This window comes from Lissotriton helveticus, chromosome 2_2 (assembly GCF_964261635.1).
Source record: "Lissotriton helveticus chromosome 2_2, aLisHel1.1, whole genome shotgun sequence".
Lineage (NCBI taxonomy): Eukaryota > Metazoa > Chordata > Amphibia > Caudata > Salamandridae > Lissotriton > Lissotriton helveticus.
This window is the reverse complement of record NC_136060.1, coordinates 134,788,822-134,810,173: the sequence shown is the minus strand read 5'-3', so window position 1 is coordinate 134,810,173 and position 21,352 is coordinate 134,788,822. Positions and strand designations below refer to the sequence as shown.

At 42.7% G+C, this 21,352-nt stretch overlaps 1 protein-coding gene across 10 annotated transcripts in view; it reads right to left on the bottom strand.

Annotated features, from left to right (window-relative positions):
• The window catches only part of FRYL (FRY like transcription coactivator), a 2,496,013-nt gene that overhangs the window by 2,381,336 nt on the left and 93,325 nt on the right, over positions 1–21,352 (bottom strand). For 4 of the 10 annotated variants that reach the window (XR_013608325.1, XM_078678208.1, XM_078678210.1 and 1 more), the window contains exon 1: positions 5,722–6,163. Coding sequence is in view for 5 of the 10 variants with exons in the window: in XM_078678208.1 (XP_078534334.1) it covers positions 5,722–5,923 (202 nt within the window). In the remaining 5 variants the exon portion in view is untranslated. Of the gene's footprint in view, positions 1–5,721; positions 6,164–12,287; positions 12,392–21,352 lie in introns of those variants that run through there. The other 6 variants (XM_078678213.1, XM_078678216.1, XM_078678215.1 and 3 more) reach the window with 2 other exon arrangements.

The window sequence follows — 21,352 nt, the reverse complement described above, 5'->3', positions numbered from 1 at the left end:
CCTTCCACCCCCACACTAGAGAGATACTGGTTGAGTGGGCGGCGAACTCTGCAAAGGTGGACCATGTCAGAGTTGTATAGTCGCAGGAATGGGGGAATCGATGCGCGGTTGTGCACTGACCAACCAGTCATCAAGGAGGAAAATAAATAAATACAGCATGAAACTGTGGTACCAGCATTTTAAGTCTGATGTCAACACCCACGTAAATGATATTAGCCTGCGTTAGTTTGTTTGCATAGTTTTCTCCATAGTTTTAGTTTCTAGAGTGTTTTTGTTTCTCGCCTGCATTTGCATGAGTTTCATTTCAACCATTTTCAATTTCAGCAAAGATTTGTTTTTGTATTGCTGATTTTGCCCTTGTTTTTAACTGCAAACAGCAGAAAATGCAGACATTGCCATACTGTGCTACCGTATTTGTTTCAACCCCAACCCAAAGCCTTTACTCCTCCCTCCCTCCAAGGTTCTTTAGCAAGTCTTCACTTGACTAACTCTGCTCTTTTCCCTAGTCCTACACGCGAATATGTGGAACCTAGTCTTCTGAATAACAAGTTGCTCTGTGCTCCCTTACCTAAAGCCTCAAACCATCTGCTCCATGGTCAAATGCAACGCGTTTTCCCTCCGACTCATGTGAAAAGCTAAGTACAAAGGACACTGCAAAGGGACATCGACATGGAGTGCAGCTCATTCACATGATCTCCTATGCAAAATAGCTAGGTTAAATTGTACACGCTACCAAAATATTTATTTGAAACAAAAAGCAGACAGGCATTCTTAAATATTATTGCCCTACACTTAGCATTTTAAACAAACTATACACAAACATGTTGCAGAGGACTGACTGTCAAACCTTTTTAAGGAACTATTTTTTTTTTTCAGTCTGAGTAAATTCAAGAACATTTCTCCACATCACAACCAAATAAATATTCAAATGTAAAACATCCTTGGAGATGGATTTACATTCACAAAACAGTGGTCCTCCGTCTGCAGCCCTGGGCAACTAGGCAGCTGACCACAATCACCACCACAGTTGCTAAATCTGACCTTTGAATTACTCCGATATTTAACAGTCCATGAGTAGGTAGATGCAGCTGTAGAGAGCCTCCGACAGTGTGCAGCAGGATGCTCATGAGGCATGGGTATACTGTGAAAGGTGTTCCTCAAAATCAAACGTTAAAAAAATTTGAAAAATATGCCAACGCAGGAAATACTGATGCTAGTGGTCCAATCTAAACTTCATATACTTTACAGTGTAAACACTCAGCAGGAAATAAAAAAAATGTAAAAAATGTTTTTAAAAAAATCATATCATGCGGAAGTGAGTAAGGCTCACATTTTCTTCCTCCAAGCTTAGCCTCCTCTTTTACCCCAGTCTTACAAATGAAATGCCTCCCAGAGCAGTCGACGCAAGAGGTGGTCAGGCAGCTAATCAAGTAAGAGGAGCGTCATGGTGTAGACAACGGTAGTAAGTGGAAATGGCGAGGCAGAAAATGGGGCTAATGCCAGAGGGCCACCTCACCAAAATACTGCCAAATTAAAACGAACAAGATTTTTACTGTTGAAGTAAGCACATCGAGCCAAAGCATTCACTAAACCGCAACACTTTGATGTGGAGTCCCTCAAGTCAAAGTATCCACCCTCTCAACACTGGGGCTTACTTAGATATGTCTGATCTCCCTAAAATGGTCCCCTTCATGGGCCTGGACTAGGTGGTGGCAGCGATACCCACCTCATAACCAAAATTACATGGATTTTACTAGCTTATGTCTGCTGCACAAACACCAATCCCATAACCTATGAAATGAGAACACAGCACAGTTTAGAAGCTGCTTAAAAATACCTAGCTATTGAGGCAAACCCAAAATTGAAAAAAATACAACTTTCTCTGAGTCACACACATAGAAGAACCTTTGATTAACAAACAAGGTGAAGGAAATCCTGCACCAAGGACACAGTCAACTAAACAGTAAAGAGGAGAACAACCCTCAAGGATAAACCGTGCACACAGGTGCAGTATTATGACTGGGTTTCAATCTAAATACAAATTTCCTCATCCTCTTGCCCACGTTGAAAAATCCCACAAATCATAAAGTGCCTCATCCACAAAGTAGCTCCAAGAGCAGCTCGAAGGCACTCCTTTCAGTCTTCAGCAGTTCATTTTGTCCTTGTTTAGCTGGTAAGTGCCGGGGTTCTTAGAGTTTATGTGCAAACCATTAAACCTAAATTATATTGAGAATGTGAGGAAGACTACCAGATACAGCCTTTATTTAATCTTCACACTAGCACAAACAGCTAAAATAAAAAACTGAAAAAAGGTAACCTTACAGATAATGACCGCAGAATAGGGACATTTACACAACAGTTTCTTTTTAAATGTCCTTCTGGACGAGACAAAAATCACTAATGTGTGCACTGGACGCATAGAGAAAGAAACGCACATCATTTCAAATATTGATTTCGGGCAACAAAGGCACCCTTTCCACAGTTGTTAGCACTCAACTGATTGATGCAATTGCCAAAATTTTAAGTCATTCTATTTAAAATATCAGACAAATCTGTTGGTTGGAAAAGGTCTGATAGATACATGGCTTCCACAGAATACAACAAATAGACTCTGAAATAATTCCCCAAAACAAGCAAAAAATATACAAAATTTAAGAAGTGAAGGGAAACCTAGAGGAGAAATCATCCAGTTGCATGCCACACTTTAGAGCAAGGTTGCATTACATACGGATGCACCAAATACATTATGGGGGATGCAACAGTAATCTGAAGACTCATGTTCAGAAAACACAATTTTGAACTAGAAGATAGAACTAAAAAGCAACTGGTGAAACATACTTGACTGTTGAAAAATGCATTTGCTTTTCAATCAGACAGCCAATCTTTCACAAAGTTTTCAAATTAAAAGCTTCACTCCCAACGTCTCAGTTTCGGACTGTCAATGTCAGTTTATCAACTTCATTGAAAAATGTTAATTTGCAATTAACAAAATAGTTACTTCACTGCAGCACCGACATAAGCCCTTTTGCGTGGTCACTAGCTTCATATTCAGTTTTCCCCTATGGCAACTCTTGCTTTTGTTGCAGCTTGCCATTTTTTGTCTATTTTCTTTAGAGTTCTGTGTTATTTAGCCTCCTTTCAAGGGAGGTGGAGGAGTCCAAAGTGAATCCAGAAAACTCTTTAAGCTGCACAACTACTTCGACTGATAAGTAACCATATATGTCCATTGCCTTTCTAACCAGGACACAGTCCACTGCAATGCTATGCTATGCTACCAGGTAGGGAGGGCCTTAAGTAGGAAGTGTCCATCCCTTCTTCGAAGGAGTCTGTTCCTATGTACTGTCGCCATCCTTTCTCGTGGTCTTCTGCGGAAAACCCAAATCAAACAGACCTTGAAGGGTCCCCTCTTAATAGAAGAGCTCCTCCTCTTAGGGCTCAGGTGTCGGGAGGCTCTATATTCACCTGCTTCACGTCGTACTCCTTTTCTGTCTAAGGCTGTAGAAGGACATGCTATCCCTTCAGGAAATCGATAAACTCACTCTTCCTCCTCATGACGGCCTCCACTTGGGCTTGGAGCCTTTGTTTCTTTTTTTCAACATCAAAAAGCGGTGCTCGATGTTGAGCACTCCTTCAGCAGCAGGCCTCGTTCTCTTTGGGCTCTTTGTCCATACCACACTATATCTTTTTTCAGAGTTAAGGCTGCTTGAGGGTTTACCACCAATGATTTACCTTTCAACTTGTGAGGTTCCTTTTGTTTGTTCTTAGCCTTGATCAAGGCTGTCTTTGGTGTCGGGCCAGCCTTTTTTTTTCTCTTTTTTTTTTTTTGGGAGAAGGAACTCCATTTTAAGTTTTGCTTTACCCCAGTCTTGGATGAAACGAACATATACTTCGAGACGAGCAGCAGATTCAGTATAAGCAGCATACTTTCAGTATGTGCCGGCCTAGAACAGACCATGAATGTGCGCTGGAAGAAACTACACACAATTTAAGAAATTTAAATTTGAAGGTTGCCTTTTTGGCCTACCGATGCCCCACAGGATCCATGCCACGTACCAATTTTAATTAGCTGCAAGGCAACAACTGTAATGGGATTCAAATCATTGAGACTAGCCATGCTCACTAACCCACCTTTAAACTTGCTACCAAAGCAAGGAAGTAATTACAGTACAAGATGCAGACGTACACAGGAAATAGTTGTCAATGCTATTCAGAATGCATGTTAACAATCGTACGCTCCAGAATGCCAACTAAATACATGGACATATTCATGCACCTCAAGGCGGTTCCTCTTTGTGCAGTTTCACAAAGTAGATCATCATGTGTCAAATTGCCCAAATTTGATATGTCAGGACCTGGAGGGTAGGGGGGACCTATGGGAACTCCTTTCCCACAAAACACAGCTTCGGATGACCTTTGCTTATGTCAAGCAAAATCCGGTATAGTGTTGGACCTTGTAATCCCTGTACCATCTAATCAGCTACAAAATGTTTTTTTTTAAACATTTATATGAATGAGCATAATATAGATCTTTAATAACTTTCCGGCGATTAATGAAGCGGTTTGAATCTTACACCATGAAACAATCCTAGTTATTTATAAATATAAAGGACAACATTTAGAAATGTTGTGGTAGTAATTGTCTGTGAAAAAGTTACAAGCTGCCAGACTACATTATATAATGTTGGCTATTTGAGTGCATAATTCAGGATCAATTTATTCAAAATTTTTATAACAATACAACTGCATTCCATGGCATATGCGCGCTTTTCAAATTTAAACCATACAAGGAATATGTGAACAAAACAGTAGCAATATCGATGCTGAGGTTAGGGGTTGGGCCGAGATCCATATGTTAGGTTGAAGGAGAAAGGATGGTGGTGAGAGGTTAGTTAATAAGAGCAAGAAAACAAGGGGGAGTGGGGTGTGAGTCAATTCGGCAGTGGGTATAGTTGTGCAGTTATAGATCTTAATCCAGGTGTAATCTTCAATAAGAAAGATAACTCTGCATATCAAAATAATTGGTTACGCTCAACCTAGGAATCAGAGAGGGTGAAGGAATTTTTTTTGACAATAGGTGGAGTGATTTTGGATTAACCTATAAGGAGTCAAACAAACAACTTGCACCACATGACAGTTTTAAGCACACATGCAATCATGCCGTTTTCTTAAAAAAGATAATGTATTGTTTCAGTTTTACATTTGACCGTGCACAGGTGTAAAAATGCAGTAAATATTAGAAAAATGTGCTGTACCACATACAAGTCGACATAAAGCAGGTCAACCAAACGTCTAAGTACATACAACTACAACTCAGTATACACCTTGAAAACCTGTACACTTTGTGCTTGCTTTATAAATGCGAACGCACAAAATCCATTCAAAATAGTTTTAATACATACATACATTTTGCTTTACTAGGAGTCTGGGGGGGCATTTACTTCAGAAAATTCAGTGTAAAGCCAGTAAGAATTTTATTTCCTTGAACACTGAGATTTTCATATCTATTCATTACAAATGAAAAATCGCTATGAATCCTAGTGAGGTTCAGCAGCTGGACATCCGAAAACGAATGTGTGATATTCTGGGACCAAGTTAACAAATGGAAACGAGGGTATTTTCCCGGTGGCAACCTGGACTGTGAAGGAAGCGGGCATGCTGTTCACGTCAGTTGATCTACATCCAAAACAAAAACAACATGGCACGTTGATTTATTTACCATACCTTGAGGACGACGCTTGTATCTTCGGAAGTTAGTGAATTTAAAGTCGGCCACTTCGTCCTCGTCTATGGTTTGACCCAGAGACAGCAGGCTCACCCGCCTCATCTTCAGGAGCTTGGGTGAACTTTCACGCACTGTGCTTCCCACATCCAAAACTACGTCCCCAGACATAACGGATGGAACCACTTTCTTGAAAAAATCCATCCTGCTTTTTCTCGAACTACATTCCAAGTGTGGTCTGAAAGCGGCAGCCCGAGGAGACCACGAACACACGCCCAAGTGCCTGTGCAAACCTCCTCAAAGCGTGTGCTTTACATAGTGACGTCACGCAGGGCCTGGGCGGGGCCAGACAGCACGCAGGTCAGGAGCCAGATGCTGGGAGGGAGATTCTGAAGCCACACTGGCTGTGCAAACTGATAACACCCAACGACGGCAGCTGAAGACATACATGCAATGTGTACTAAAGGTAAGCACGCCTATAAAAGAATCTAGTACAAAGTGCCATACCATGGCCGACCCAATCAAGAGACGGCCTGCAAAGCTGGAAGAGCTGATGGGTCTATATATTCTCTAATAAAACAAATTCAGTTTGGCTGGGTTGATAAAGTCCGGCTCGCACGCAGTAACAGGGTGGGGAATGGGCCTGCTTTCAAAGATAATGCTTATCACACTTACTGCTCTTTGCACTATATTTGCAGCCACACTACCCAGGCTTCATTATTTCTTTCTTATGATGAATGTATTGCTGTGTTACCATCACACTCAAAACGTAAATCGGACTTTAACCAGCTTACACAATTACATCACTGTTTTACGAACCCTGCTGGGTAATTATGGTGCAGATTTCCAACATTACCGCACGAACATTGAAGAGATGGATTTAGCATCTAGGAACACATACTAAAAGCAATGTCCCCATTTCCACACTGATAATCTGCTTTAAAGGGTATACTTGTAGGAGAACACACCCTAGTTGGAACTGGGACACTGGCCAAATGACACTGCGAAGCAGTGAGGTGATGCAGCATAGTGCTGGTTGGCGATTGACTGGTGTGCTCAGCAGGAGGGATTCTCTACAACACGAGAGGCTGCCGTCAGAAAATTTAAGGCAAATGGTGGGAATATTACTCTTGGTTAGAATATTTATACTGCATGCGTGTTACGCGGTTGTATGAAACAGAGTAGTGACAGTCTTGTGCCTTTGTAATCAACTGCTCATGAAAAAATAGTGTTATTAAAAAAAGTTTATACCTTTAAAACGTTTTTCCCCCCAACTAATTCACTTGCCCAAAAAACACAAAAACAATACTATTAAGATATAGATCCACAGATGACCATCAAGCGTTTCGGTGGCTAAAAAATAAAAAGGTCTGAGACTAACGCTAGCAGGGAATGAACTATGATAGGAATCATTTCGGAGATATGATGTGGGAGGTGCACAGAAATAAAGTCAAAGTAAGAAATGTAAAAAATAGAATAGAGGGGGTAGAAAGCCTAAAACTAAGTAAAGGTGAAATACAAAGAAATGCATACATCAATAAAAGTTACCTTTATGTTCTGTCCAGAACGCCTTGTTTATGGGGAAGAATTAGAATTACACTTTTTTTGTTGTTGTTAGAGCAATAGGGTACAATTCATGCCATTTCAAAATAAATTTCACAAGGCAAGTTCGATGGTTTTATACTTGGGGTCATGAACAAGATGGTTGTGCTTGCAATATTAACCCTTATTACTTTTAATAGACCATGCTTTTGTAACAAGGCACCCATAAACCCACTGCAAGAAGGGCTGAGACTCTGAAATACGTGTTGATGTGGTCCGCATGGAATGGAGGTTTGCAGATCATCAGCATTTTGTATATGACCTTGAAAATCAAATCGCCTTTGATAACAAGGTCAAATGGAGTTGGACTTTTGTTAAATGTCCGTTAGTGCGACCTCTAATAGTGCAGTATAAGAAGTAGAGGTGCACTACAGCCAAGGTTCAGCTAAAGACATCTATGCTGGAGGATATGGTCTTCAAAAGGTTTACATTTTATACACTCCGCTTCTGGGAGAAGCAGCCTCTGAGGCGAGACGTAAACAATGTTTCGGTAGGTACTTGGCAGTCTTAGTGTTTAATCTTTCGTTTGCTTTGGAAATATGCCTTAAGGGTAGTAGGAGATAGCCAGCATGTTTTTGTTATGCTAAAACTACCAGTTTCTTCCACCAACCACGAGTTATCAGTCTAGTCAATACAGTGACTGGGTAGAGAATGGGGTGACTGTCAGTGTGCGCTGCCTCAAGCTGTGGGCGTACTTCATCATTATTGCAATTTTTTTGCCTCGAGGGGCGCCCTCAGAGCAGCATTTCAAGCACCTCAAAACTACAACTTAAAAAAAAACTTGGGGCGTTTTGTAAAGTTCCCTCATCACTGCACTGTTTTGGTTCACTACTTTTAGAAGTGGCTATATGCATCGTTAGGCAAGGGGTCAGACCCATTAGATGTATAGGAAATAGGGTATATTAATAAAAGTCTTAGAAAATAAAACTCAAAATTATATTTCAGTGTATACAATTAACCTTGCACAGTACTAAATTCTACAAACCACAGTACTTTCTGATCAGTGAACATTGCAATACAGTTTGCTTGGACGAACTATTTTACCAAAGAATAACAAAACGAATGGCAAATCATTCACCATTTAAAAGTCACAAGCTCCATCTAGTGTCTCCATGCAGGTTACACAGTCACTAGCAATGCCTTTCAAGTTCCATTCATTTTTTTCTTCCTACAAGAATGAATTCAAACCAGACTCAGAATTAATACCAAAAGGGGATTTGTACATTTAAATGGAAGAACCATTTGCCTTCCAGCTGATATAACCATGTCTCACGAATTTCTTGTGTATCTTTCGTACAACTTCTGATCGCAAAACAATTGATTTAATTCCCCCAATTAGTTTCTCCGATACCACTGATATTTTTTGATTCGCTGACAACATTTTAAGTACCCTACACTCCAACCAAAACAAGAGCCCTGCTTCTAACATAGGGGGGCAAAACAGAAGTTGTTAAATACACAACAGTGCTTGACAATTAATTAACTAATTTGATTACTCGCATAACGGTCCACGTTTGTGTCCACACAACAGAGCACCTCGGATAACAGCAGGAAGTAGTTTTCTTTTTTTCCAGGTTTGAGTTCAAAATGTCTCACTTTCTCCAGTATTCAGGTAATAAACGGAGAACCAGTCATTCCAAGATTATTGCAAATTACGTATGAGGCTCATCCAACTCAAGATCCTGCAAAGGGTTTATTGACAGCCAGCGAGTATTTAAGATGAAGGAGGGCACAGTCCTCCAACTGCCTATGATGTGTTGAGATCGAGGGATCCTTCTTTCACCCGATCTGGGAATGCAACCCCCATAACAGTCATAGTAGAGGGAGGTGGCTTCGTAGTTTGACTCCTATTAGGGGTGCGGGCCCCAGTCACCCCACAATTTATGTTACTAGGGGGCAGAGTGAGGTGGCCCTTCCCAGTAGACAACTATTCTGTGAGCTAGGCTTCACACTCACAAAGAGGGATTCAGGCAAAGCGTGGGGGGGGGGGGCCAGGGGGGGGGGGGAAGTCTCATTCCCCATCTAAGGGCCAATCGAAGTTCAACATGATGCATTGTATGCATGCATAAAAGTTGGTTTGAGAAGCAAGGGGCTGTATGGGGAAATTTCAGAAGGTGTTTGGGGGGTCAAGGGAGGGGACACTGAGCTAGAATGGGAAACCTAGAGACCCTCCCGCCCCATACCACTCCCAAAGCCCTGTCAGGGAAGGGGGACACTGGGGGTGGCCGGGGACACTGGGGGCGGCCTGGTACATTAATGCCACAACTCCTAAAGCCAGACATTTTGATAAACAGGCACCACCTAGAGAGAACACGTGCATATCTGTGGGGTCAAAAGAGGACTTCATCTTGCAGGGTTTAGGGTAGGGTTGAAATCAAATATACACATTATGAAAGACAAATGTACAATAAAACATTGGTATGTTTTGTTTAAGTTGTATATAGTCTAAATCAAAGATTTTTCAAAAAAGAATCTTTTACAAAACTGAAAATGAGATGCCAGTGTTGTTGAGAAAAAAAATGTAATCTCTCTCAATCAGGCTACCTGAAGTCTTCAATGTTTCTTCTGGTCTGGGAGCTTGAAAGACTAATGTTATGCCGTCAAGTGTCGCCGATCAATTTTCAACTTTTAATTGTGATGTTTCAGACTACATAGAGGGCAGCTTATGGATACAACATTTGGATAATGTTATATTACAAGCAAGAACACTTTTGCAGCTTGAGACTACTCTAGTGTCACATGCGGAGCATCATCCTGCAGTCTCACGGCCGAGCTTGAATAAGCATCTTGTTTAAATAAAAAAGGTTTGACTGATTTTATAAATTCAAATGCAATTTTGCAGGCTGTAATTTTTAAGGCAAAAGTACCTCATGTGACGCGCAAGAGCGGCAAACCATATACTATGATAGCACTCGAATTCGACAGGATAAGTAAAATTGTGTCAGTTGTATCTAGGACAATGTCCATTTGTAATCTTATTGTTACAGGTAGGCAATCTTTCCGTTTTGCACTGTAAATGTTTAGTAGATGGACATGCTAGTGATAGATTAGAAATTAGTATACTCTACATGTGCAGTGAGTGGTACATCAGCCATCAGAAATGCCACTACAGCAAATGCAACGTTCTGTCATAATGGTCACTGTAGGAACAGGATGAGGGAAACTTCTATGAGTAAATTCTGCGGAATCCACCATTGTAGACTAATGCCCCATTTGCAATAGAAACACTAGATTCTGACACACAAAACCTCCCAGAGCTTAAGACCATTCACTTGCAAACCACTCCTGCTGTAGCCTCAAATCAAGACATGCAAGCATACACACTTCCTAATGGAATCGTTACGATGCTCCCAGTGTAGGTTACAAAAGGGAAATCCTCTTCTTAAAATATTCGAGTGTCTTCCCTGTTAGATGTGCCACTTTCTATTTTTTTTTTTAGTTTTCACAATGTCGATATGGTCCCTCCAATACTTGTGTTTGCCGAGTGTGTTGGACTAGAAAATACCTTTGAATAGTGACTGCGGTATTAACCGCTATATCAACTAAAGGCTTGTTTGTATCACTCTTGCACTGTAAAAATGAATTCTGCTTACTAGTCAAAGTATGTGTAGAGAGATCTGTGGGTTCGTTACCCACAGTAGTTACGCTACTACCACCACCAATAAGCATTTGTGACAGTCTATTTTAAAAGGTAACACTACAACAGATGTTTTCCACCTGCCACAATGTAGAGCAGGGGTCCCCAACCTGGGGTGCCGCACACCCAGGGGGTGATAGAGGTCATTTCACGGTGTGCAACAAAGAGAGAAAGTAGGTTTATATGAGCATATTCAAATGTGATTACTTTTGTAAGGGTGTGAACATTAGTCAAACATTTCCTAGATTTACGGGGCATAGAAAAAGGTCGAAAACCCCTGATGTAGAGGTTCGGTTGTTGCTCTGAATGGGTTGGGTCGTGGAAATGGTCTGTTGAGTCACCAGATGTCACCTTATTACCGTAGAGGAAGGACATCCTGCATACCTTCTATTTTACGTTTGTTTGTACAGATTTAATTGGTCAGAATATGCCCTTTCCAGTACCACAAAGCACACCGAGTAACCTCCCAGTCGCTCTTATGAAGAATGGCCTCTTTAAAGGGTCCCTCTTCTTAGTGTGTCTTTAAACGTCTCAGTCAAGACGGAAGCCTGAACAACGCTCATAATAGTTTGTGGCTCTTTCAATCACTGATAAACTTTAAGCAGTAACTGGAGAAAACTCAAGCTACCTATTGGAGTAATGTTATGTCGTGGCCAGCCAGTGATCAGGTTCTCCACCACAAATGGCTCCCTAAGCAGTGTTGAATAAAAATAAAAAAACAATATTTTAAAAAACAAAAGTTAAAGTTATCATGATGCCAGACCATATAGTTCAGAAAACTATTAATGGTATAATATATACAGCTAGTTGGTCCATCCTGAGATAGTATTTAAAAGGAGTGCAGACATGCCTACCAGTAAGAGTACCTCCTCTCACCTTGCTACAGGGTGCTATTAGGTTTCACTTAGTTGGCATGAGAGAAGTCGCACCTTAATAACGAGCCCACAAAACAGCAAATTTATGGTAACTGTGGCTAAAAGGTAGAGGAAGACAGAGAGGAAGCACATAACCTTCCAATAATCTAGACAAACAGTTTAAAGTCCTGATTTCATAAAAAAGAATTTGCAGACAATTGAATTTGAAAATAACCATATGTGCAGGAAAACATTCATAAGAAATATACATGCAGTGGATGCATGTATAACGGACACAAGTTCATTTGGGAAATACATGAAGTGGACTGTGTGGGGTGTGATGAATTAAAACATACAGAACCAGAAATGTAAAGAACAACTTCACTTTACCACTCAATGTTATAACAATCATGATAATGACAACAGCAATAACAACACAGAAACATCCACCAGGAAAGAGTCCTGTTTTACTTACTGTATCACTGAAGAGAAAATATTCATGTGATTTGATGATTTCCGAGAAGAGAGGCAGAGTTTGGCTTTAAGCTACGAACCATCAGCAGACAGTTGAGTGAACAGCTAGGAAAAGCGAAAAAAAGGATTAGCCTTGGGACAAAATAACTTGCTTTAATAGATGTGAATAGTTAACTAGTTACAAGTCAGTAGACTAGTCGATAGGGTCACAACGAGAATGAGAAAAGAGCAATGGACATAATGAATAAGTTACCTACCTTCGGTAACGATATATCCGTAAAAGACGTAGATTAGTAACGGATTCCTCACCTTAGAATTCTCCCCAGGCGTCTGACTGAATCCATAGAATTTTCTTTGGCAGTACCGATGCGCGTCAGTAGGTGGCGTCTGTCGACTCCGCGTTAGTCGTTGGCGTCATGGTCGCCGGAATGACGTTGTGGTATCTACTTAGACGCCACCCCTGCGCGCGGACATCAGTTCTTTACAAGACATGTAACGCCAGAAGCGCAAAGCCATGCAAGACACTGACCACTGGTGCACAAAACTAGGGCCCTGAAGGGAAGTCCCTTATCCTAGTAGTCTGTTCACGGAACGGGGTGGATTGGTGGGGCAGTGAGGTATCCATAACTAATCTAAGTCTTACAGATATATCGTTACCGAAGGCAAGTAACTTGTTCATCTTAAAGAGACAATTAGTTATGGATTCCTCACCTTAGAATAGATACCCCAGTAATACCAACGCCAGAGGTGAGCCTGCGAACCAAGTTCACACCAGAAAGTCCTGGAGAACTGAACGGCCAAAGAAGCGGTCTCTCCGGACTAGGATTTCCAGGCAGTAGTGTTTGGTAAACGAGTGCAATGAAGCTCATGTAGCTGCCTGGCAGATGTCATGAAGGGGGACTTAATGTCCCAAAGCAGTAGTAGCTGCAGTCGTCCTGGTGGAATGGGCACGCAACACCAATGGAGGTTCCTATTTCGCTAAGGAATAGCAGATTTTGATGCAAAGAATGACCAATCAAGATGGTTCATTTTTGCGCGGCCCGACCTTTCTTGGCGCCCACATAGCCAACAACGAGCTGGTCATCCACTTGAAATGGTTTTGTGCGATCCAAATAGAATGAAAGCGCCCGTTTTGGATCCAGACGGTGGAGCCTCTCTTCCTCTTTAGAAGGGTGCTGAGGCAGAAAGAAGGTGGGCAAAGTGATGGTCTGTCCTTTGTGGAAAGCAGTAACCACTTTAGGAAGGAAAGAAGGCCTAGTGCGAAGGACAACTTTATCCGGATGATCAGCCAGGAAAGGAGGCTTGGAAGAAAGAGCCTGAAGCTCACTCACCCTCAGAGCAGAGGTGTTGGCAACCAAAAAGGCAGTTTTGAGAGTTAAAAGTCTGACAGGACAGTTATTCAGCAGCTCGAAAGGAGCGCACATAAGGTAGGTCAGAACCATGGGGGCAAGTCCCACTGGGGCATTAAGAAAGGAATTGGAGGAAACAAGCGAGTAATGCCCTTAAGGAAGCAATTTAAAATAGGGGACTTGAAAAGAGAAGGCTGATCAGGAAGAAGAAAGCCGAAATGGCCAAAAGATACCTTTTAAAGTGTCCAGAGCATAGCCCTGCTGGGCCAAAGAAAGAATGAAGAGGAGAACCTCTTAAAGGGGTGCAGAAAGGGGATCCATATCCTTTGCTATGCACCATGCCACAAATTTGTTCGATCTACAGGCGTAAACAGTTTTGGTGGAGGGACGCCTGGCTGTCAAGATAACGTCACAGACTTCGGGAGGAAGGTCAAAAGCGGTCAACTGTCGCAGTGCAATCTCCACGCAAGGAGGTGGAGGCTGGACAGGTTGGGGTGGAGGACTGTCCCCTGCAGCTGCAACAGAAGATCCTTCGGAAGGGGCAGTCTGATCGGAGGATCGATGGCCATGTGCAGAAGCTCAGGATACCGGATTCTTCGTTCCCAGTCCAGAGCCACAAGAATGACTTGGGCCCGGTCACGCTTGATCTTCAGCATTCTGGGCAGAAGTGGTATAGGCAGAAAGGCGTATAGAAGACCGCAACTCCACTCGCAACGAAAAGCGTCACCCAGCGGGTGCCGCCTGGAAATTCCAATGCACAGAATTGCTGACATTGCGAGTTCTATTCAGTGGTGAATAAATCTAACTAAGGCTCTCCCCACCGCTGAAAGAGACCTTGCACCACCTCGGAGTGAAGACGCCATTCGTGATCCATCATGCACAGGCAGCTAAGTTTGTCCGTCCTGGCTTTCAGAGAACCTGCCAGGTGTTGAATCACCAGGGACATGCCCTGATGTCCCAGCCACTTCCAGAGACTAAGTGCCAACTAACTTAGGGTCCATGACCCTACCCCGCCCTGTTTATTTCAGTACCACATGGCGGTGGTGTTGTCCGTGAACACCTACACTACTCTCTTTGACAGAAGGAAGGAATGCCTTCAGTGCAAGACAGATCGCCTGAAGCTCCAGAAGGTTGATGTGGAGCCCAGACTCCACCAGAGACCAGAGGCCTCTGGTCTCTGCCTCTCCCATGTGCCCGCCCCACCCCAGAAGTGATGCATCTGTCACCACTGTGAACTCTGGTTGAGGAAGGGAAAGGGATCTGCCGTCAACTCAATCCTGGATCGTTAGCCACCACTGCAATTGGTGTACAGTGCCCTCCGAGATCTGGACACAATCGAACAGGTTTCCCTGATGATGTGCCTGCTGGAATTTCAGGTCCCACTGCAGAGCCCACATATGCCATCTGGCATGGTCCACCAGCAGGATGCAGGAGGCCATCAAGCCCAGTAGCCTGAGGGTCATTCTGACCAAAACCCGGGATAGAGGCTGAAAGATCGGAATCATAGCCCGAATATTCCCCACTTGCTACTCGGGAGGATAAGCCTGAAACCGCACTGTGTCCGGAACCGCTCTGATGAAAAGGAGCTCCAGAGAGGGAATCAGACAGTTGTTATATTTCATATCGGTATCCTGATATAGGTCCAGGGAACATCGTAGACTTTCCCTACATCATCTCCCGGTCATTTCATATGAATGAGCCTTATAAGGACATATGTCCCTATAAGGCATTCTGTCCTTATTTGGAGTTAACGCCTTATAAGGACTGCAGCCTTTCATGGACTAAACCTTTCACCTAGTTCCATGCAGAGGGTGGGTTTCCCCAATCGATCTTGCTAAGAAATCATCCTTAGCACATATGAATAATTTATGAGTACACTCTCCAGGAGGTATACTTCACCTTTCCCATCGACGCACAAGGATTAATCCCCAACGTCATCCTCATACTGAACAATGGGTAACACACGCACATAGACTGTATAAATACAGCACCGTCTATCAGTAGTCTAACACACTGACCAGAGATGCTGCAGCTCCGACATGCAATCACTCCAGCTGACAGTGGTCTGACTATCCCTTGCGAGGTGTCCAACTCAAGTCCAGGACAAAGTCCCACTCTCACTATTCAGGTAATGGGGTTCGACTAAATGCTATTCGGATTCTTGGCTCTTAGGCTCTTTGCACCTACTCACATGCTAGGTATATCTAGACAGACATCTTAGGAGTACGCACTTTATTTTATAAAAGCATTTTATATTCATTTATGCGTTCATGACTATTGCAAAATGGTAGAACAATACTATTCCTTTTTATTCACTGTACTGCTGCTGATTATATATCTCTGCTAATGTGTCACAGTTGTAGCAGCACATTGGTTTTACATTAGAAGAACAATGGTACAATACATTTTTATTGTAAACACTCCAGACTGTTTCTTCTGTCTATCTCTCTGAGAGATAAGCAAGCGCGAGTGACTGGGTGAAAAGTAGTATATGGTTTCCACGAGTCTGAGGAATCAATCTTTAGGCATAACACTGGACGCCAATCTCAACATGCAGCAGCATATCAGTAATGCAACTAAGGGAGCGAACTTCCAAATCAATACCTTAAGGAAACTCAAACGCCTTCCTCCAAGCCAAAGACTTCCAAACTGCAGTACAAGCACTAGTCATCCCTCGCATAGAATACGGCAGCATCGCCCTCTGCGGACTCCCCTTAACTACAACTGCACCCCTAAGAGCTTCTCTAAACGCTGCAGCGAGACTCATCACTGGATCAAAAAAACACTCACATATTTCCCCTGACTTTAAATCCCTGAACTGGTTGCCTTTTGAAGCCAGAATTCATCTGAAAATCGCCTGTATGACGCACAAGGCTGTACACCTGAACTCACCCGGCTACCTCACTCAGAAGCTGACAATTTCTGGCGGCTCTAGAACCACTAGAAGCACAAACAATCTTCTGCTGAAGCCTCGAAGATTCCGGAAGGAAAAAAACTTATAAACGCTCCTTCTCAGGAATGGCACCCAGGATCTGGAACTCACTCCCTCCTGAAACCAGGCTCATCTCCGCTACACTTTTTAAGAAAGAAGTAAAAGCTATCCTCATGGCTAAACACACTTGAACTACTATTTATTTTTTTTGGCTCTGTACTTGTTTGATCCCTTTGCTTATTTGTTTTACTTGTACTATCGACTTACCTGATTGTCTATGCTCCCTCTTATTTGTACTATTTATATTATTGACTTACCTGTTTGACTATGCTCCCTCATGTACCTACCCTACCTCACTTTTTACCTACAATTATGCTATGCCCAAATGCCTGTTATGCACTCTCCTGTTCTTACCCCCCTGTCTTTGTAAAGCGCTCTGATATCTGCAAAGATCTTGTTCGCGCTATATAAAACTTTCAAAATAAAAATAAAATAAATTGTGATATTGCCGAAACCACTATATCAGTTCTAAAATATTCCCATTCCAATACACAAGACATTTTTTACTCCACTCACTTACAATAAAATTGGCATTGCCGCACAAACAGCCTAGAATAAGCTGGAACCAACTCCTGCTCTCATGTGAGGGGTGTTTTGCAGCGCCCAAGTTCTAAGTGTACTACTTAGCGGCACAGACGCAATGTATCCATCACTGGATGCACAATAGCAGACATGCACCAAAAGTTGCCCTTGAGAAGGGCTTGGCACACCCATTCCCAATACAGAATGCCCTCCTACTCACTTAACCAGACCTTCTAAAGAGATCTATTCAGTGAATGTGCAACATGAGCATTGTTTCAGCTGGCGTCCGTGTGGCGTTCCGATACTATACTCACCCTTAATTCCCATCAAACACTTTCCGCTGCAGATATATTGTGTGCCCACAGTAATGGCACAACTATGCACCAAACATAACATACAAGGGGCTCTATTTAATTATCACAAATTTAAGACATACCAGGTATTTCTGGGAGTAACCACCACTACACTAATGGATGCCATTACTTATGGAAAGATATACCATGCAACACACCAACTCTGCCCAGCATTTCGTACAAAGCCATCAGAGTGGCAAGTGATTTCCTTCAGCTTTCCTCTCCTTAACTAATTACATTTATCACCAGACTAAATAACAGTTACAGGGCTGAGATGTACAAGAATTGTAGTCAGTAGACCTTGCCAACACGCCAAGGAGGTTTCCCCGAATGGTAAATATAGACTGATACATTTCAAACTTTTGCATAGAATCTATCCAACTCCAATAAGCATAGCAAGGAGCGCGCCTATGCGCGACACCATGTTATAAAACTGTGGTGCCCAAGGAGCAGAGTATATACATATGGAATGGCTTTGACCTGGCATGGGTGCCTTCTGAGGACCAATAACACAAGCTATGGAAATTATGATGACACGAATTCCAGATAACCCCCAGCGTGGTGCTACTTGGATGTGTGAAAGCAGTTCCAAACGAATTTGGAAAACTGTCAGTCACAGCAATACGGTTAGGCAAACGTAGCGTCGCAGAGGGGTGGGGGTGGGGATGGGGAGGTGGGGTGGGATGGGAAGGGATGGGGAGGTGGGATGGTGGGGTGGGGTGGTAGAGGCCCTCCATTTCCAGACTGGCTCAAAGAAACAACTGTGAGAAGCAGTCCGTGGGCGTACTTGTCCATGCTGAATGATACATGAGCAGTCTACTGTTGTCAACTTATTCATATGTAGTGCAGTTATTGCATGGGCTTGGGCATGTTCTACATTACATTACCTGTAGGCTTCCAGAGGACGTTGGTCCTGTGCTACTAGATACATGAATCCAATCCTATTGAGCTTGGTGTCTCTGCATGGGTTCTCAGTATAATTATTTGCTAACACTGAAAGCTGTAGGTATTTATGTATGTGAATGTGCATAATGTGCAAATGCACTTATTATTGTTTGGCAGAATAGCGGACTAAAGAAAAAAAAGGGAGATTGTGCTTCAGGACAGATTTACACCATTACTTATAAGCATTGACTGCATCAGCATATGTGCACCATAACTCATTATCCTAGCACATTTTCTCATTTGCACCACGACTGAGATATCAAATGGGCAAGGTTTGCATCATTACACATTAATACCCTGTAAAGATCAGTTTTAACTCACTAATACTGCCACACATTTTCAAACAAATCAAAACAGGAAAGTCATTTAATTCTAAACAATGTATCTGCTCCTTCCTCTTTATTCCAGCCCAGGCAAGCAGTACCATAGTTTATAACGACATGCCCCTTTGAAGTTAGCTAAACGGGTTCAGTATCTCAAGATGTAAAGGAACCTGTAAACTGAGCAGGCAATTTGAAATAGTTTATACACCTGCACCTTACTGAATTAAATCACATCACTTAAAAACACTTTTAAATATATACCATTTTGCCAAAAACAAACATGTGAAACAGGAACTTTCACACACTGTGGTCAATCTTCCCACATGTTAATGAACAAGTTATTTATCTTTGGTAACGCCTTATCTGGTAGAGATTATCTAGCTGCAGAATACTTACCTTGGAATAATCTCCAGGCGTCAGACACTGGCAGATGGCGTCGTTTGGCCTCTCATGCCATAGACCGCGCCGTAAGTGAAGTGAGCGTTGCCTATATAGGCACCACTCCAGCTTCTTTTCAAAACATTCCATGCCAGGAGCTCAGAGCCACTTAGAACACGGACCACTGGTGTATGAAATAAGGGCCCTGAAAAGGCCTGTACCTAAAATTCCATTCGTAGTTGGGGAGGGTGAGTGTCTGGGATTGGCAATGGGAAGGAGTCCATGGGTGGATAGAGCATACCAGATGAGGCGTTACAGAAGGTAACTAACTTGTTAATCTGATAGAGACTTCTTGCCACAGATTCCTTACATTAAATAGATACCCAACTGATACCTAGCCGGAGGTGGGTCTGCGAACCAGAATTAAAAGTATTGGTGCAATGCTACCATCCAGGCTTCCAGGTCTAGGGCAGACAGGATTTAAGCAAGCATGAGCATTTTCCATCTCCCCCTTTTGAGGAAGAAATTGAGGGCTTAAATCTAGGATAAAACAAAGGATTCCGTCCCTTTTGGGTAAGAGAAAGTAGCAGGAATAACTAAAACAGCAGCGACTTCCTGACTGAGTAACGAGATGTGGTCCACCGTCCGTTTATTGCAAATAGGCGACATAGGAGGAGTGATAGTCACAAAGGAGAGGGAAGAGCCTCTTTTGGATAATCTGGAGAGCCCAACAGTCAGATGTTATTCATGTCCACTGGTGCAGGTGATGGCATATTCTGTTTCCCACTAAGTGAACATGGTGGTCGTAGAGTAAAATAAAGGAGACTACCTGACACACTAGGCCTGTAGATGCAGTGTCCTAAGCCAAGCAAAGACTAAGATATACCCTTTACATGGTGGCTGGGTGGTTGGAGACATGGCTGGAAACCCCTTCTGGGCCACAAAAGGAGCAGAAGCCATGCAGTTGCTAGCAAGGGGCCACTGAAAGGCCGAAGGACCTGGCCATAACCCTGTGGTCTTTGAAGCGATCCAGTGTGAAGTGGTGTGTCTCAGAGGCTACCGACGATAAATCCGCTCTGCCTAGTGAATTGACTGTATCCAGCCCACAGCATAAGGTGAACATTTCTGCATCTCTCCCATCACCAAAAGCTTGAGAGAGTACGGATCGGGCCCCCTTTGAGACCATAGGCAGCTCTGCACAACAGAGTCCAAGAGCAAGTGGGATTATCAGCCCAAAAGGCCGTGCCTGGCTAGTGGATGACAACTTTTTTCCTCACCAAGGTATACAGCTTCTTGGATTCCCTGTCTGTGGTAATGATAGGGAATGCACAGGGGTTCAATTTGGAAGTGGAGGGTTGAACCACCAAGCTGTCCAGGTGGGGTGTGTTCTGAGAAAATTAGGGTTCTAGGGGTGGGGCAATGCTTTCTTTGTAGTGTTATGTTTTACTAAGTGCTTTCAATAAAAGCGAGTAATAAACAAATGCTGCTGCCATACACGCGGACATATTCAAAATCATACTCTAAAAAGCAAGGGCAGTTGAGTCCGTCATATAAACGTTATGTTTCAGATTCATGCCAAGAGCAGATTATTTTCAGAGAAAAAAAAACATGCATAAACATGCTCACGCTGTAGATTGTGGTCATTTTTTACTGCAGTTATCAAACACTCTAGCATTACAACGAGCTGTTAAATTCCTCTCTGGAGAAAGATCAAGCAATTTTAAGACTTTCAACATGTCAAGTCCCAACATGCAGGAGCAGAATGTATCACCTCATTTGGTCCGTGTTAACAGTTTTCTTTCGCTCACAGCATGAACACCAATAGAATTAAGCACAGTGTTGGCTTCCTAGGGACGCTTTATCTGCGTTCTGCCACAACACGAAGTTACTGGTTTCCTCTTGCAGACAAACAATAGAATGCCAGTTAGCCATGGGAAACATCCTGCTACATACCACTTACATTTTTATACACAATTGGTCGGACTCCCCAATTATGTGCGTTCACAAGAATTTGTTTTAAAAAAACAGAACAAAAAAAAAGGGATGAAGATTATAGCGAAAACGTAACAAATCAACTAGAGAAATCCGAAAGTAGTTTCAACCCAAAGGGTTACCCATAACTGATAGCAGCCCTTTTCCTTATGTTTTTTCTTCTACACAAATAGGTTGCTCCGCACTCAGCAACAAGAGGGGGAAAAAACATT